At 35.3% G+C, this 18,776-nt stretch overlaps 1 protein-coding gene across 5 annotated transcripts in view; it reads left to right on the top strand.

Moving 5' to 3' along the window:
* PCDH7 (protocadherin 7) overlaps positions 1-18,776 on the top strand; it is a 479,430-nt gene that overhangs the window by 319,702 nt on the left and 140,952 nt on the right. The window contains exons 4-5 of one of the 5 annotated variants that reach the window (XM_069593020.1): positions 849-955; positions 2,575-2,771. The exons of the other annotated variants lie outside the window; for them this stretch is intronic. Of the exons in view, the coding sequence (XP_069449121.1) occupies positions 849-955; positions 2,575-2,661 (194 nt within the window). The 3' untranslated portion in view covers positions 2,662-2,771. Of the gene's footprint in view, positions 1-848; positions 956-2,574; positions 2,772-18,776 lie in introns of those variants that run through there. 5 annotated transcript variants of the gene reach the window in all.

Raw genomic sequence — 18,776 nt, forward strand, 5'->3', positions numbered from 1 at the left:
ATTTCCCATGAAGTGATGGGACCAGATGCCATGATCTTCGTTTTCTGAATGTTGAGCTTTAAGCCAACTTTTTCACTCTCCTCTTTCACTTTCATCAAGAGGCTCTTTAGTTCTTCTTCACTTTCTGCCATAAGGGTGGTGTCATCTGCATATCTGAGGTTACTGATATTTCTCTTGGCAATCTTGATTCCAGCTTGTGCTTCTAGCGTTTCTCATGTTGTACTCTGCATATAAGTTAAATAAGCAGGGTGACAGTATACAATCTTGACGTACTCCTTTTCCTATTTGGAACCAGTCTGTTGTTCCATGTCCAGTTTTTTGTTTTTTTGTTTTTTTTTGTTAATCCTTTGTATTGTTTTATTTTTCTTTATTTTACTTTACAATACTGTGTTGGTTTTGCTATATATCAACTGTTGCTTCCTGACCTGCATACAAATTTCTCAAGAGGCAGGTCAGGTGGTCTGGTATTCCCATCTCTTTCAGAAGTTTCCACAGTTGATTGTGATCCACACAGTCAAAAGATTTAGCATAGTCAATAAAGCAGAAATAGATGTTTTTCTGGAACTCTCTTGCTTTTTCCATGATCCAGTGGATGTTGGCAATTTGATCTCTGGTTCCTCTGCCTTTTCTAAAAATGTGAACATCTGGAAGTTCACAGTTCATGTATTGCTGAAGCCTGGTTTGGAAAATTTTGAGCATTACTTTACTAGCATGTGAGATGAGTGCAATTGTGCGGTAGTTTGAGCATTTTTTGGCATTGTCTTTCGTTGGGATTGGAATGAAAACTGACATTTTCCAGTCCTGTGGCCACTGCTGAATTTTCCAAATTTGTTATCATATTGTGGCAGCTGCAATGATGCAGGAGTGCGGCAGAGAGGAGCTACCCCTGACCCGAGGTAAGAAGCAGGGGCTGTGCTTTACTGGAGTAGCCCTCAAGGGAGACCTCAAGTCCAAGGTAAGAGAAACCTAAGTAAGATGGTAGGCACTGAGAGAGGGGATCAGAAGGCAGACAGACTGAAAACTACAATCACAGACAACTAGCCAATCTGATCACAGAGGATCACGGCCTTGTCTAACTCAATGAGTTTCCTTGCTAAGTCGCTTCAGTTGTGTCCGACTCTGTGCAACCCCATAGACGGTGGCCCACTGTCTCTGGGATTCTCCAGGCAAGAACACTGGAGTAGGTTGCCATTTCCTTCTCCAATGCATGAAAGTGAAAAGCGAAAGTGAAGTCACTCAGTCATGCCCGACTCTTAGCGACCCCATGGACTGCAGCCTACCAGGCTCCTCCATCCATGGGATTTTCCAAGCAAGAGTACTGGAGTGGGGTGCTATTGTCTAACTCAATGAATTTCTTTAAAAGCTAGTAATATACTTTCCTTAAAAGATATTACAGAAAAATTGCCTGTTAGACTGGACTGGAATATCATTAGTTTGCAGGTAAATGTCACTTCAAAGAAGTCTCTTTGGCCCCCTGTTCATTTTGTGTCTTGTCACACTAGTTTAATTTCCTGCACTGGATTTATCAGTACCTGATAAGTACTTTTTTGTTTATTTTTTTCTTATGAGTGTCCTACTACTGCATGTAAACTATTGAGAAGTGGAATTGTCTTGCCTGGACTATGGAAGACAATCAACATTTATTGAATGAATGAACAAAATAAATCAATGTATATTTTAAAATTTGACCAAGTCCTTTGTCAGTGAAGGTGTAATTTGCCATGGCATCGTATCTGTACTTGAATATGCATTGATGGCTGAACTCTCCAGATGTGGAATAAGAAAGTTATTTTAGATTTCATTGTTCTTTCTCATAATGGCACCAGCTCCATTTCATGCCCTTTTTCTATCAGAAAATCAGAATGCATAAATTCAGCAAACTACCAGTTTCTTTAGAGCACACAATTACAATTGGATATTATTTTTTCAAATCAGCACTTTATGATGAAATGCCAAGTCCATGACAATTGTATAATGCACCTTTACAAAGATGTACTGTGAATACTCAGGTAGTATTTTACAGATTGTTGACCTAAGTGATATGTCTATCAAATGGAAAAAAGTAACTCAAACCATATAATACTTTATCACTATCAATCAAGAATTACCTTCCCAATATGCATTCAATAACATATTTTTCAAACACAACATGGAAAATCGTTGTGCATTCAGTAATTCCTACATCTGCTATTAATTCTTCTGAAATCTTTCACTACCCAGAATCTAACTCTCAACTCACACAAAAGTCTTTATTCATGTCTGCATTCTTTCACGTAACACATTCTTTTCTAATAGAGTAAAACAATTACTGTGTGAGTATTCAATAAAGCTAGTCCCCTCTCCTATATTACAAAGATTTAAAGGTAATGACAGCATTTGTTTTATCTTTACCTTTCTCAAACTACCCAGTATAATGCCTCATCCATAGGAAGATCTTTAGAAATAATTGAATTATAGGTCACATGTGTAAGAACAGACTTTAGTTAACACATAAAATGTCAAAATCTAACTTAAATTTATTTTAGAATAAAATCTATTAATTATACTCATACATGCATTCATTAATTTTCACAGATTAATTTTGTGATGTGGTTACAGTTACCAAGATACATAGCTTCTGGCAACAAAACGGATGGGCCTGGAATGGTGGGTGTAATATAATCCGTTATATTTTAAGCAATTAAACTACTCAAGACCAGCATTCCACCTGCCAAATGTAATGAATTGGTTTCTAAATGTCCAAGAATATTAAAGTATCATCTATTAAAGTCTGATGTTCAGGGTTTTTTTTATATATATAGTTTCTAGTTAATGTGCAAAACGTGTTTAAATTCTCAGATGACCCAATGAAAATATATGCTTTGTGTATCTGTAATTGGCAATGCAATACTACACATTCACTGATATTAGATTACATGGTAATATGAGTATTTAAAACCACTTTAAAGGGAGAATGCTTTGAGTAAGAAACAGGTTTGAAACATTCTTTGAGTTTTTTTTTTATATTTTTTTCTGAAAGTTGACTCTTGGTATTTTTACAAACACATGATTTACTATAGAAGCTTGCAAAGGAAGTAACTGGAAAGACAGATTTTGCTGACAAAAAAGCACTATTGGTTTTATTAGTCAGGAGAGGAGAAAAAGTAATCATTTAAACCTATGGCTCTGCTCTGGCTTGTGCATTGAATAACCCCAAGTGGGCCATTCACATGAACTACAATGGACATAGTGCCATTGGATCCATGCAATGTAAAGGCTTTGGTAGGGGGCAGCTATCATGAACACTGCCATTGTAAGATGTAGAGGATTTGTTGAGGAAATTAATATTTTGTGGTCTGTTTGTATAAAATTAAATTTTTTAAAATTTAAGTTTACATAGGATAATTTAGTTGATGCAACTTTCACATGAACTATGTTAATACAATATCTCGTGGTGAATAGTTGAATATAAGGGTTGTTTTTTAGTGTGTGGGGAGAGGTGTGTGTGTATATTTGTCTGTGTTTAAGTTTTATATTCCTTTTGTTTACAATCTTGTGGTCTTATGGACTATGTATGCCTAATAATTTTACTTAATTGTGAGAGTTTACTTAGAGAAATGTGGACATGTGGTGTGAAAGAGCAGGCCTACTTGCTGAACAGACAGTAAAAGCTATTCAAGAAAGAGTTATCGCATACCTACTCCTTCTAGGCATAGTCCAGATCCTGCTATCTTCCAAAATTCTTTAATTCTATCTTTTGGATTAAATTTGACATGAGAGATAATTTATATGACTAATGAAAAATTGAATTAACTGATAGTTATTATTTTTAAATGATTTAAATACATTCTGATCATAGACTTGTAAGGGCTAAAATTTAAGCTCAGTGGTGGCAAGGACTTTGTTAGCTGTTTTCATTCCTATATAGCAGGTAACATATACATGAAAACATAAAAGTTTCCAAGCACATACTACATAATGGGCACTCAGTTTCAATTATCAACTGAATGAAGATACAAGAAAATAAATGGATAATCTTTACTTTCCTGAAACCTATGGTAAAAAGATTCATTTAGCATATATATATATATATATATTTATAATATACACACATGGACATATGTGTACCTGTGTATATATGTATATGCATGTCCCTATAGATAGATAAATGAATAGATAGACAGGTAGGTAGTTAGATGGATAGACTCAGTTAGCCGTGGTGAAGGATGTCTATGTAAATGCATCTCAGGAGATACCCTAGTGTGAACTCATGCATACATACACACATAAAGTTTATATAAATGTATTCATTAAAATTCAATATGATACACACACACACCATCACCATCAGCACCACCAAACAACAATACCTATACAGTTAAAACAAGGTGTCCCAGGTAGCTCAGTGGAAAAAAATCGACCTGTCAATGTAGGAGATGCTGGTATGATCTCTGGGTTGGGTAGATCCAGAGTAGGAAATGGCACTCTACTCCAGTATTCTTGCCTAGAAATTTCTATGGATAGAGGAGTATGGCCAGCTATAATCCACGGATACAACTAAGCAATTGAGCAAACACACACAATCAGTTAAAGCAGTGTGGTCTTTTTGATTAGTTGCTGTAGTGAAAACAATATAGAGAGGAGAAAATTAAGATAGTGCTTAGCTGAAACTGGGAACAAATAAGGAACTCTTACAGAGTTGAGAATACTTTGATTTTATCCCTGAGTATAAGGTAGAGTTTTGAAGAATATATAACTTGCAATGATGGCAGTACAAAGTGTAATTACTAACACAAGACACTTTTTATTTCTTACCTCAAATAAATACAATAACTCTTTTACCCAATAATATTATAGCAATACAACTTTCCATTTAACTTAGTAACTTAAAGTCAATTCCAACCTTGTTTTAATTAGAAATTAGACAGTTTTAATAATTCCCTGACTTATAACATCAAAGCATGGAACTTTATTTTTTTAAACATTTGGCATTTATGAATATTTGGAAATCTTAATTAACTTGGTGAAAAGGCTGGATAAGAAGATTATCAGCATGTGATGACTGACAGGATAATGAAAATTTTCTTCTGCAAAATTCTGATGTATTTAGCCTGACTTGAGTTTCTTCTTATATCATCAGTTATCTCAGTTTTATTTTTGGTTTAGCTGGATGAATAAAAGTAAAATATTCATCAATGTAATTTAAAAAAAGTTTGGTAAGAAAACAAAGGTCACTGAACCTAGAAAGAATTACAAGTGTTAAAGCAAACTATGTTTATCAAAGAAAACTTTGACAAACTCATGATTCTTTCAACATTTTTTTCTCCCTTATACCAATGTTTTCTTCACTATCCATCAGCTGCATCTTCACTGTCATTCACCTTTCTCCATATAATGACACCATCCTTGCAATTTTAAATTTAAAACCTAAATATGATACCTAGCCTTGTCTTTCCTTGTTTTAGTCATTTACAGTTTCACAAATACAAGCAAAGCATTGAGGTTGTGATACATTGTATTCTGCATTCCTATGAGATTTACTTAGAAGGAAAGTTATGACCAACCTAGACAGCATATTAAAAAGCAGAGACATTACTTTGCCAACAAAGGTCCATCTAGTCAAGGCTATGGTTTTCCAGTAGTCATGAATGGATGTGAGAGTTGGACTGTAAAGAAAGCTGAGCACCAAAGAATTGATGCTTTTAAACTATGGTGTTGGATAAGATGCTTGAGAGTCCCTTGGACTGCAAGGAGATCCAACCAGTCCATCAAAAGATCAGTCCTGAGTGTTCATTGGAAAGACTGATATTGAAGCTGAAATTCCAATACTTTGGCCACCTGATGCAAAGAACTGACTCACTGGGAAAGACCTTGATGCTGGGAAAGATTGAAGGTGGGAGGAGAAGGGATGATTGGATGGCATCACCAACTCTGTGGACATGAGTTTGAGTAAGCTCTGGGAATTGGTGATGGACAGGGAAGGTGGTGTGCTGTAGTCCATGGGGTTTCAAAGATTCTTACACGACTGAATGACTGAACTGATTATATACAACCTTTAAAGTGATAGTTCAAAAATATGTAACATGGATATTTATGACTAATGCCCCAATATTCCAACTTGGGATATTAAGTGCTCAAATGTATAGGTGCTTAGTCGCTTCAGTCATGGCCAACTCCTTGGGACCCTATGGACTCTAGCCCACCATGCTTCTCTGTCCATGGGATTATCCATGGACAGAGCAAAAAAAATTTTGTCTGTGGCAAAAATACTGGTGTGGGTTTCCATGCCCTCTTCCAGGGGATCTTCCCGACTCAGCCATCAATTCCAGCTCTCCTGCATCTCTTGCATTGCAGGCTGATTTTTTACCACTGAGCCACCAGGGAAGCCCCAAATATATATACTACACTGGTATCCATTACACTTCTATGAGCAGCTGAAAAAAAGAGAGAAAAATGCCTGCATGGGGGCATTGTTAAAGGAATTGTACCCGTAACATTAAATACATAATCTTAAATTTTTCTAGAGTTGTATTTATTGACAGAAGGTTTAAATAACTTGAAAAAAGCATGATCACATTTTATTTATGTAATCTATAAAAAATGTTTATTGAATTATACTTAGTATGAAGCCGTATGTTCCAAGCTAAAGGATAAATAGAGAATAGAGAATTCCTGCCTTCATGGAGTGCACAGTAAATGGAGAAAACATTTATTAAGCACACACACACACACATACACACTTACATAAGAGCAAAACTCTGGGGAGACCCTGGAAGAATAGTACATAGTGTGTGGTGTGCTCTGCTGGGCGCCAGGATCTGGAGGTCCCCATTAGAGAAGGAAAGATGTGAATAGTAGGAGGAATTTTGGAAAGATATTCATCTAGATTTTAATAGTAACTTTCTCTGGGCAGTAGGATTTTTGGTAATTACCTGTCTTGAAAATATGTTCAGTAGTTTTAGGAATTTCTATCATGAGCACATATCATATTTATTCAGTATTTCATCTTATAGACACTTTGGCAAACAAAATGAAGTCACTTATTAATAAAGTCAGAAATAACTGCAGCTGTGTGTTTTTTTAAAGAAAGAAACTTTTTAATGTGTAAAACTATATAAATAGATTGCCCAAGCCCCACTGATACAAACAAAAATAACCTAATTTCTAATCTACATTTCCATTTCACCATTGTAAAAACTGACCAGAGATCATTGTGAACAATGTACAATCCTCAGAAGATCCAAACACACTTTGAAATGAATGAAATCTCTTACTGAGGATTCTATCATGCAGTGACTGCAAATTTTTTAAAAATAGGGCATTTTTTTTGCATTCCAAGATGATTTTTGATAGACTGTCAGAGTAATAAATATTTTCTTTGGGAAAATGTAGAAGGTTAATTCCAGTAAATCTTCCTAAAATAGGACATTTTTCTTATTTGAATTCTGATTCAAAATGTGTGATTCTGTGTGTTTGTCTGATATGAATAGTTTAGAGACAATAGATATTAAAGCAGCTTTTAACATATAATGGGCAAATCAAGCTCCGCTTTAGCAGTAAACCTGGGAATCACTGAAGTTTTTTAATATGACCTCTTAAGCTCTTTCTAGCATCCAGTGCTGTCTTTCAGAACAAGGAAAACAATGAAAGGACAGGAAAATACTCCACCATAGGTTGACAAAAAAGTTGTGGATTCAGAAGCTAAATTATTGGCTCTCAAGTGGCATAAATTGTAACACCCAGCAGTTTTGGTTTAGTAAATTATCAGTAGGATCCTGTCTGCTTCAATATAAACTCAATCCAGGCCTCATTACAATTGTTCACAATAATACTGCCATTTGTTTGAGTAGTATAAAGCTGTGTGTATTCCCACTGTGACATCTAGGTTTGACTAGGATTCACATTGATTTCTACACACTGATTGTGTGCAGATTCTCATCCAAATTGATTGTTTTTTTCCCCCTCCTCTCTTTTTTATTTTGCATTCTGAATGGTAAAACTCAAAAGAAGATATTTGCATTCCTTGGAAAACATTATTTTTCTAGACCATATTTCAAAGTAAAAGACCTGTTCACAAAGTATTATGAAGAGTGTTGGGAAAAACAGATATTTCATGCATATTTAATCAGGCTATATGATAAAATCATGTGTGATAAAAGAAAAAAATTTCTATGTAAATTGGCTAGTTTTGTTTGGTAAGTAATGGGTATGACTAAAGGACCTTCAATGGCAAAAGCCTAGGGAATTAGATGTATGACCTCTAATTCATTAAGACACGTTCAATTGTTTTACTAAGTGAGCTCATGCAGCCCCTAGGGGTTAGCATAACATACCCTAGATCCATCACAATTCAAACAAAGACTTAATTTCCTTCTCCTTTCAGATGGTCTTTAAGGGATCTCATCAAAATGGCTGTAAGAAAAACCTTAATCAAATTAAAATAACTATATACTTGTAAAAGGGCTTTCCATGTGGGGCAGTGGTAAAGAATCCACCTGCCAGTGCAGGAGATGCAAGAGACACAGGTTCGATCCCTGGGTTGGAAAGATCTGGAGAAGGGAATGGCTACCTGCTCCAGTAGTTTTGCATGGAAAAATGCATGGACAGAGGAGCCTGGTGAGCTATAGTCCATAAGATCATGAAGGGTTGGACATGACTGAGCACACACATATACTTTGGAAAAGGTATTTCTGAAGTTTTATTGGTTAGCATAGGCTAACTGTTGTAATAAACAATCCCAGGATTTTAGTGATTTAACTCAATAGACCTTGATGTTTTGCTTATATAATAATTGATTGGTAATGTTCTACTGGTGACTTTCCATTGGATTCAGAGACTCAGTTTCTTTCCATCATGCAGTTCCAGTTTCCCCTAAGATCTTGGCATGCTTTCAATTCCTCAAGGAGATAAGGAAAGGAAAATAAACTGCGCTATTGAAAATATGAATTAGTTCTGGAAATGGCAGGTATCTCTAGGCCTCACATCACATTAGCCAGATGGTCACATGCCTATGTTTAATTTCAAGGGAGGTGGGGAAGTATGGTCTAGTCTGGAGCCCTGGAAGAGAAGAAAAATGGTTGGATGAACATAATCAACTTCTATCACTAAGAAACTTCATTGAGAAAGTTATCCATTTTCTTAGCAAGCACAAAACAAAAACAAAACAGCACCTTTCATCTTTGTCAAATATATCCTCAGTTGTTTTGAAATGATAAAAATGCACGTGCCTTGGATTAGAAAACTTACACATCTTATTTTGCATAATTGATGTTTAGGGGAGACTTATTTTCATATAAAGATATAAATGACCTCTTTTGAAGTAAATGTTTAAACTGCAAAGACTCCTTATTAGTTAATAGAAATGAGCCTTTTGATTTTCTGTAGCGACAGACTCTGCTTTCAGCTGATTGTGTGCAGGTGCCCTTTGTGTATTAATAATAATTTTTAAACATCTCATGTGTTCCACATGGAAAACAATTCCTAGGTTTACTGAAAAAGGTATTCTTGGCACTACAGAGATTTTTGTGATTTTGCATAGTTGATGTCTGATTATTTCTAATGGCAGAGTAGGTAATGACTTTAAAAATTCACACTATAAGCTCTGAAATTCCTAGTGTTTAGTTTTATTGTATGTAATTTTGCTTACTGTATCATTAAATCTATTTAGATAATGAGGCAAAACATTTTCTGAAGCATGGTGGGGAAGTAGAATATATTAAGAATTGAATATTGAATATTCTTTATGTTTCTTATTTATGTATTTAATAAAAAATATACTCTTGGATCAAAGGTATACTACCTAGATGTTTAAAGTGGTTTTAACCTAGATATTTAAACTGTAAATTGTATTTATCATCTTTAGTGATAAGTGTAAATTAAAGTTCTCTCTCATTCCTGGGATTAGTTTTTCCATGGAATGTAACATGTAAATACTTGATGTATCTCTATTTTGATGAGTATTGATTACAAACTCTTATGTGTAAGCCATCACTTTAGGCCCTGAGATAATGTGTTAAATCAAAATTGGACCTTGCTTTTCAAAACTCTTACATGTAGCTATTGACATAATACTAATAAATTAGCACCATGTATATCATGGTACAGTTCAATGTAGATATGATCATAAGGAAAATGCTAAAAGTTCAGGAATTAAGAAAAAGGAAAAGAATGGAGACGATCAAGGAAAAACAACATTCAAGAGGAAATGTGAGTTTGAGATGACAGAAATGGAAGTAAAGTCATCAGGAAAATGATGTCAATTATCTTTGCTTAGAACAAGAGGCTTGAGTTAGTAAGGTAAAGCAAATGAGAAAAGGAAACTGGAAAACATTTTCAAAGACATTGGAATGAGACTTAGGGAAATGTTAACATGTCAGTTCTGACTTTAAGGCGGTGATGGGCTGGCAGGTGAGATCAAGGTCCAACAGCAGAGAACGAATTCACAAGGATGATGTAGTTGGAAATAGTAGGGTCTTTTGACTCCCACATTCAGCCTTGATTGTTGGCAAGGCCAGAGCTGCTGTTTGCCCGGAAGCAGACCACAGCCTGAAATGTGCTGGAGGCTGTAAAAGCAGACCCTGGGACTCCAATGAGGCTCTGCACGTATTTTCTGTTTCATTTTCCCTATTCTTATCCTGACATCTAAGCCTCCCTCTTGTAGGAGAATTGGCAGGAGAAACAAGAGTTTTAGAGTCAGACCAGGATCAAATTCCCGCTCCATCACAAATTAGCAGTATAATTTCAACATTTCTTTGTTCTCAACCTGAAATTACTCTTAAATAAAACTGAGGATTCCTAATTTGCAAGCCTATTGTTAGGAGTAAGTGAAATAATATATGTGTGTGCTGGTAAGAACCAAAAACAATATAAGCACAAAGGAGGTCTGGCATAATGACTCATTCCCTTGTTCTTTCATGTAAAGATCAGTTTTTTTCCTTCTTTTCTTTCTTCCTTCCTTTTATTTGAAATTACAGACAAAGAGTTATGTATAAAATACATGCCACAGAATTTTTCTGCCTTCCATTACTGTCTTAGTATAGCAAGAAAGACTGTGAATCTATAACAAAGCTCCCAGGAATAGTATTTAGGATTTAGGAGGAGTTGGGTACAAAAGAAAGCTCAGAGATAACAAAGAGAGGAATTTCTTAACCCAAGAAGGTCAATGTCATAGAAATCAAGGTCTGGCAATTCAGTGAGGCATGGCTTAGGAGAACCATGGACAGAAGCTTTGCGACTTTGATATCCATTTGGGTGGAAGCATGAATTGATGCTTGTCAGGAAAAAGGGCATTAATACTTTGAAATGTTAATTTCTGCAGTATAGATTGATGGCCATTTGATTGAAGAGTTCTGTGTTTCCGGAGAGATATTCTCCAGAAAAGTGAGGTGAGGTGGAGAACTATGGAAAATGATATTTGAAGAGTATGCCCTTTATTTTTCTCCAGAGCACTGTACTTGTCATTGATAAAGCATGGTTTTCTTGAATATTTGAAAACACCTGAAGGTAGATATTATTTACATTTTCATTTCTTTTTCCCCACCCGAGCCTCAGTTTCTACATCTGTTAAAAACTAGGATAATGATACCTATGTAGCCGGATTATTAGCGGAAAAAAAGGGAGTTGATGACACAGAGCATCTTACTCAGTGCCTGAAATATGTTAGGCTCTCTTCCACAAAGGTAGCTCTTATCATTATTCTTGTTATTTCTATTTAAGAAATACAGAATCTGAGGATCCAGACGGTTTTTTAATCTAAGATCATGGCATAAATAAATATCAGCACAAGAATTTAAATCTGTTTGAGTATATCTGTACACTTGCCATTTATTTTTCACTTTTCTAAAAGCATTTATTCCCTGAAACTATACACTATAGCTTCTCTGGTGGCTCAGAGAGTGAAGTGTCTGCCTGCAATGTGGGAGAACTGGGTTTATTCTCCGGGAAGATCCCCTGGCAAAGGAAATGGCAACCCACTCCGGTACTCTTGCCTTGAAAATTCCATGGACAGAGAAGCCTGGTAGGCTACAGTCAATGGGATTGCAAAGAGTCACACATGACTGAGCAATTTCACTTCACTCATACACTATAGCAATAGTACTCAGAAAAAGAATTTTTACTTAATTCATATTTTTTAAAAAATGTAAGAGTGCATTAACTTTCTGTGATTTTATAACTCAAGTTACATAATAAATAATTTTACTAAGAAATGTTAATCCTATTCACGACTGGTAATAGCTTGTTCTTTGGGGGGCAGTTTATTGAAATGCACAATTTTGTGTCATTTTTCTCCCAAGAGATAGCCAAGAAAGGAAAAGGTTAACAAAAATTTCACAGATTTTCAGAGAAATTGCCTCACATATAGAACACATTGCATTTAACATCTTGCATAGCATCTGCCCTTAATTTTCAGCTATGAAAAGCTAAATGAAATGGCTATTAGTGTACAAACAGCATTAGGAGAGTGACTTGTTTCTTAATGCAGTTCTAATAAGAGTTGGAAGAAATCCCAACTCTGGCATAGAGTATAAGGATTTGGAAGAATTTTTGTTTGCTTGTCATTTGACTGAAATGTTTTGAACCCAATTCACAGTGTTGTATTGTTCTTTAAGTACCAAGCAAATCTACGAGATTTGTTTTGAAGTGGATAATTTATTTCCTAATTATTGTAGGTAGTTGCAGATGAAGGAAACTAGAAATGTTTCCATTTGCCTATTATTTAATAGAAAATTTCTCTAAAATGCCTATTCGTACATTATACAGCCTAACTATGTTTTAAGTTGTTCTTTCTCAGCTGTGTCAAGGTCCAGTTTCTCCATTATTTCATGGATTCTAAGTCTAGTGAATTTTAATTAAAGTTGTATTTTGGAAGTTCAGTCTTTGTGAAGTTTTGTAAAGCTTAATAGAATATGTTTTATTGCACCCATTGAAAATATCAGTATTACAACATCTGTACTAAAATTTTTGTGGAAAATATTGGAAGTTTTCCGGACATACAGACTGCAAAAGTAATGATGTTTAGCATGTGAGGTACTAATATCTGTAGGAACTACTTATGAGGTAAACATGTTTGGAATTTCATACAATGATCATTCCTATTACATATCAAGTGATTTATCAAGAACTGTTTTGTGTAATGTCTTTGCTGCCATTAACTGAAATTACAAGCAGCACTAAAGATTCATTGACTTTGGAGTAACCACAATGCTTTTTAGGATTAGACTTGTATTAATGATTCATTAATCCCCTTGGACTTTCCCGCTTTGTGCCCAGTCATCTATGGGATTTTTCCTGAGTTCCCTCCAATTCTAGAAATGTTATTTGAATTTTCTAAGTATGGTTTTATTTCCCTCTCCTTTTGTACCACACGTTGTACCTTTGATGTATTTACATTTAAACTTCTCGTTTTGATGTGGAAGTGTAGGAACAAGAATTCCTGAGGCTATGATCTGAAAGACAACAGCCAGGCTAACAGAAAAGAAGGTGAGATAACAACAGTGGGCATACCAAAATGAGCATGCTGTGAAGACACGTGTTCCTAGTTTTATGAACATATTATGGAGCTCACAGATGCTATGATAAATTTGTATAAAGACATTGTCTGCAGCATAATTTTTATGTATTCCCTTTAAAGCTGTACTTGTGTGTGTCTGTCAGCAAAATATGTATTAGCATACATGCCGTTCTGCCTGCCTCGTTTACTTTCTTTGGGATACAACATTCTGCCACCTTGGCATCCCACAGAATTAAAAGTTTCTACACATCACTGATATTTGTAACACCTCTTATTTTCATCATAGAAAAAATATGTTGCATTGTTTGGCTTTCCTTTGGAGGAAAAATGTGAAACACACACAAACATGCACACACACCTGTGTTTTTAGATCTTGGCCTAATATTGAATGTCTACAACATTAAAATAAACATATTCAGTGATATCACAGAGCCAAATGGCTTAGTTGGTTTGTAATTTGATTAACTAATAAAAGTAATTTGTTTGATAGTCTTCTCAAAAGGGTTTCCGATGACTGCGTTTTAAATAAATGTTAGAGTAAGCAGTTAACGACTATTTCTAAGCTTTCTTACAGAGCTAATCTAATGCAATTATTGCATGAGAATCTTGTGCCCAAGTCCTACAGAATGTTCATGATTTGCCATAAGGAAACCCAGCCTAAGCTTTGCTGACTGTTAAGATAAATTTATCTTTACCATACCCCACTCAGTGCTCTCTGCTAAGTCTTGATGAAGAAGCTAAATTAATCCCCCCAAGGACTCTTTAAATTGCCAACTGAGCTTCCTTGGAATCTTCTCATAAACAGGCATTATGTTCTGTGTGAAGAAAATTCTGTTTTGCATTTGATCAAACACCTTAGTTGTTTGAGTGTTAATATATTATCCTACACTATTTACTGTATTCTATCAGTATGCTGTTCTTTTCAAAATTCTGGAAAAACCCTAGATTTACATTTGTATATTTGTATGTGTATGTATTCATTTATATATGAACAATACTCACATATATGTATGTATGTAAGTATATATTTATTGAATTGTGTTACTAAGGGAAATATGGCTCTGTGAGCTCATTCAAATTGTAGTATGTAATCTTTTACAATGTGAGCAAACCTGCTTTATATCATTCCTGCTTATTTTTTACTAGTATTTTATCAACTTGATTCAATTTAACTGCAGAAATGCTTGGATTTCCTGTGGAAATTCAATTAGCCAATTGAATTTTGGATTTAGCAACTTTTTATATATTAATAACTATGATCATTTAATGCTTTTTATGACTTTTAACTATAATTTAAATTTTTTTCTTTTAAAATATAAGAGAAGTTATCTAGGAAGTTTTCTTAGTAGAGAGAAATTATTTATTTAACATGATACTGACTTTGAGCAGCAAAATATTATACCCACTAACAAGGTTTTAGTACAGTAGGATATATTAAAAATTGATATGATATTAATTTTATAAACATAGGGGTATTCTTAGAATAAAACTATTTAAATTTGATCTTTAATAACTTCTTTTGTTTCCTGCTTTGATGCTCACATAATATACCTAACTCAAATTTGATTATTTAAATATGATAATCTTCTTTAAAACAGAAGAGAACACAATAAACATGTCACTTTAAAATTATCCAAAAATCAAGATTAATATTACAGTTATTTAACTAGGTGTTTTAATTTTAGCTTTACTTAAACTACAGTTATGATGGATAACATAGGAGATTAAAAGCATTGAACAATGTACTAATCTTATAAAAAGAAAGTAAACATAATGTAGAATAATCTGAAGATTTGGAAAGTATAACAGGTATGGAAAAAGTTAAACAAATTCTTATGTTACAAACATAACTATCCCAGTAGTCAGAAGGAACCCCAACTGACTGTGTGGTTTCGATTTGTATTGATAGGTGACTATCCCCAGAACAGCTAACAAAGCAGGTCTAGAAATGTAGTCAATTGGTGCAAGTGGCAGTATTTTTTATAGATGATTACAAATTTTTATTTTCTATCCCCTGGAGGATAGCAAATATTAAACATATCTTTGACTTTGGAGGGCTGGTTAATTCATCTTGCTGTAATCACTGGTGTGGTTATGTGACCAGAAAGAAAAAAAAAATACTGAAGCCTATTAATGCATTATCAGCAAATTTATCCACATTTAAAGCATATAAATCTTTTTGTGTGTAGAGATGTTATGCCTATTTTAATTAATGCAAGACTAACTAACCATAATGTGAAAATGGTAGCTGTCGTCTGAAGTTTGTGTGTCTTGAATATGAAAACAGAATCAGAAATGTCCCAGATATCCAGACATCTTGAGTAGGTCTCCGCAGGTGGTGACAATCTAGAACAATGTGTTTCGGCGTAGATCCTAAGTAAAGCATGAAGACATGATACCTGCAAGCATTACTGAGAGCCTTGTGGGAATGTTCTCCAGCATTACTGGGGAAACATAGCAGCACCTGGGTGTAGCAAGCCTGGTCTCCTGGTTCTAGAAAGGAAATTTATAGAGAACTTTGAATTCAGACATATTTGAGTTTGCAAGGTAGATCTGCCACTCTTAATTTATATTATATCCCAGATGATGTGGTTCAGAAATCTAACAAGTGACTAGAATGCTGGGATGAGGAACCTGAGTAAAATGTGGAAACTCCAAGCAGGTAGATAGGCCTTGTCATGAAGGTCCGGTATCAAATAATAGAGCCCTAAGCACTAGGGTTGGAGAAGGCAATGACACCCCACTCCAGGACTCTTGCCTGGAAAGTCCCATGGACGGAGGAGCCTGGTGGGCTGCAGTCCATGGGGTCGCTAAGAGTAGGATACGACTGAACGACTTCACTTTCACTTTTCACTTTCATGCATTGGAGAAGGAAATGGTAACCCACTCCAGTGTTCTTGCCTGGAGAATCCCAGGGACAGGAGAGCCTGGTGGGCTGCCGTCTATGGGGTTGCACAGAGTTGGACGTGACTGAAGCGCTTAGCAGTAGCAGCAACAACAGCAACAGCAAGCACTAGAGTGGCATTCAAGTTTAAGAACTTAGTCCTTAAAGGTCACATATTAGTAGAAGCAGACCTTGGTGTCCAGGTAGTTTATGAGAATAAAGGAAGAGAAATAAATGCTAATGCAAAAGTAGTTTTAAAATGAAACAGACCAGAAACTCATTACATAGTGGGCTAGGTTCTACTAGGTCTTGAAAGAATGTCCAGTTGTCTAATGATGAATGAATCAGCTCCCTGAAGAACCCAATGCGGAGCTGCCATCTGTAAAGTCAGCACCTCTGACTATGATTGAGAGGATAAGCTGTCTGGGGCGTGTGTGTGTGTGTGTGTGTGTGTGTGTGTGTGTGTGTGTGTGTGTGATGGGTGTTCAATGTTGCTGGTATTATTTGATTGTCCTGTAGGTCCCAGCCTTGTCACATCATCTCAGCCATCCTTCATGTATCCTCAGATTGCTTTGCCTTCCTTAGGGCCTCACCCTGTAGCTAGAGAACCTGGGAGCACTCATCCTTCACTTGTGTCAATTTTAAGACGAAGGGGGCTAAAAGTATCTCTTTTCCAGTCTACTTCATTTGTTTCAAAGACTTTCCTGACCATTGATTTCCCACTTGATTCAAAATTTCATTCATTTTGTTTGTCTTCTCTTTTAGACTTCAATTAGCAGTCTAGTTCTAGGATGTTATGTTTCCTCACAAATAATAGAAAAAGATGTATAATTATTTGCTCTCCTATCTATAATAACACGAAGTTTTATAGTTAGGAATCCTATCCAAACACTAACCAGGCTTGACACAGACTGGAAAAGAAAAAAGAGAGAAAGAGAAAAAAAAAAAAGAAAAACATTGGAAGTTTGTTATTTTAATTATCTGGCTTCAGGCTGAGAGACAAGTTACATTTTTAATTCATATATTTAAAAAAAATCATAAGCAGTGTAATTTCATCTTATTTTAAATTGTTGATGCTTAGAAAAGAACAGCTAGGAAAAAGTGACTGTGAAAGTTTCAGTGAATTCCAATTACTTAGGGCTTAGCAGCAGTAATTGAAAAGCTAATTTGTTTAGTAATGAACTTTATCTGCAGAAAGAAAATATAAGACCGTTACTGAATTCAACAGCAAAGACTTACTCTCAAATTTTAAGCAATAAAAGGGAAAGGAACATGCCTGTATCATCCTTCAGATTGATTAATATTAATCATGTTTTGCTTTTTCAAAATATATAGTACATATAGAACAGTGATGTGGAGGCTAAGAACATGGTCATGATGGTAATAGTGACTGTTATATAACAAATATTAGATACTATCTGAGCAAATAAGAGGTATATCTTGGGATAAAGCTCTCTTGGAGACACCAGGGAAGAAAATGCATAATTCCAGTATTAAACTAGATTTCATAATGATGCAAGCAAGCATTGAGCACAAATACTTATAATAAGAAAGAGTGGGTTGTTTGAATATAATACAAACAACTAGCAGTTATAGTAGTAGTATTAGGAGGCTACAAAGATTATATTTGATCTACATCTGAAAGGTGAATGATGGTTAAGATTTAATCAAGTATGTATGAATAGATTAAACAGTGATTTTTAACAGGAAGCAGTTTTAACTTACATCCCCTTCTCCCCACCCCCTGGAGATATGCGGCAATGTCTGGAGACATTTTTGTTTGTCACAATTCGGAGAATGAAACTGGCGCTTGGTGAGTAGAGGTCAAGGATGCTGCTAAACATCCTATAATCCATAAAACCCATAAAAGAAGTATACTAAAAGGCTGCTGGAAGAGTGTAGTAGGAAGAACGTATTCATTTCGCTATTTATTCATCAGCTATTTTCTCTGGATGAATAAAATTATATTTTTGATAATCGACATTGTTTTCTAAAGTTGTTAAGTTTTTGTAGGAAGATGTTACCCCAATCTAAGCATGTGCATTGTGTGTGCTTAGTCACTCAGTCATGTCTAACTCTTTGTGACCCCATGGGCTATAGCCCGCCGGACTCCTTTATCCATGGGGACTCTCCAAACAAGACTACTGGAGTGAGTTGCCATGCCCTCCAGCAGGGAATCTTTCCAACCCAGGGGCTGAACCCAGGTCTCCTGCACTGCAGGCAGGATCTTTACCATCTGAACAACGAGGGAAGCTCAATCTAAGTATAAATAAGAAAAACTAAAGATATCTCTCTTATTTATTTATTTATTTATTTATACTTTATTTTACTTTACAATACTGTATTGGTTTTGCCATACGTCGACACAAATCCACCACGGGTGTACATGAGTTCCCAAACATG

The sequence above is a fragment of the Ovis canadensis genome, chromosome 6, assembly GCF_042477335.2.
Source record: "Ovis canadensis isolate MfBH-ARS-UI-01 breed Bighorn chromosome 6, ARS-UI_OviCan_v2, whole genome shotgun sequence".
Taxonomy (NCBI): domain Eukaryota; kingdom Metazoa; phylum Chordata; class Mammalia; order Artiodactyla; family Bovidae; genus Ovis; species Ovis canadensis.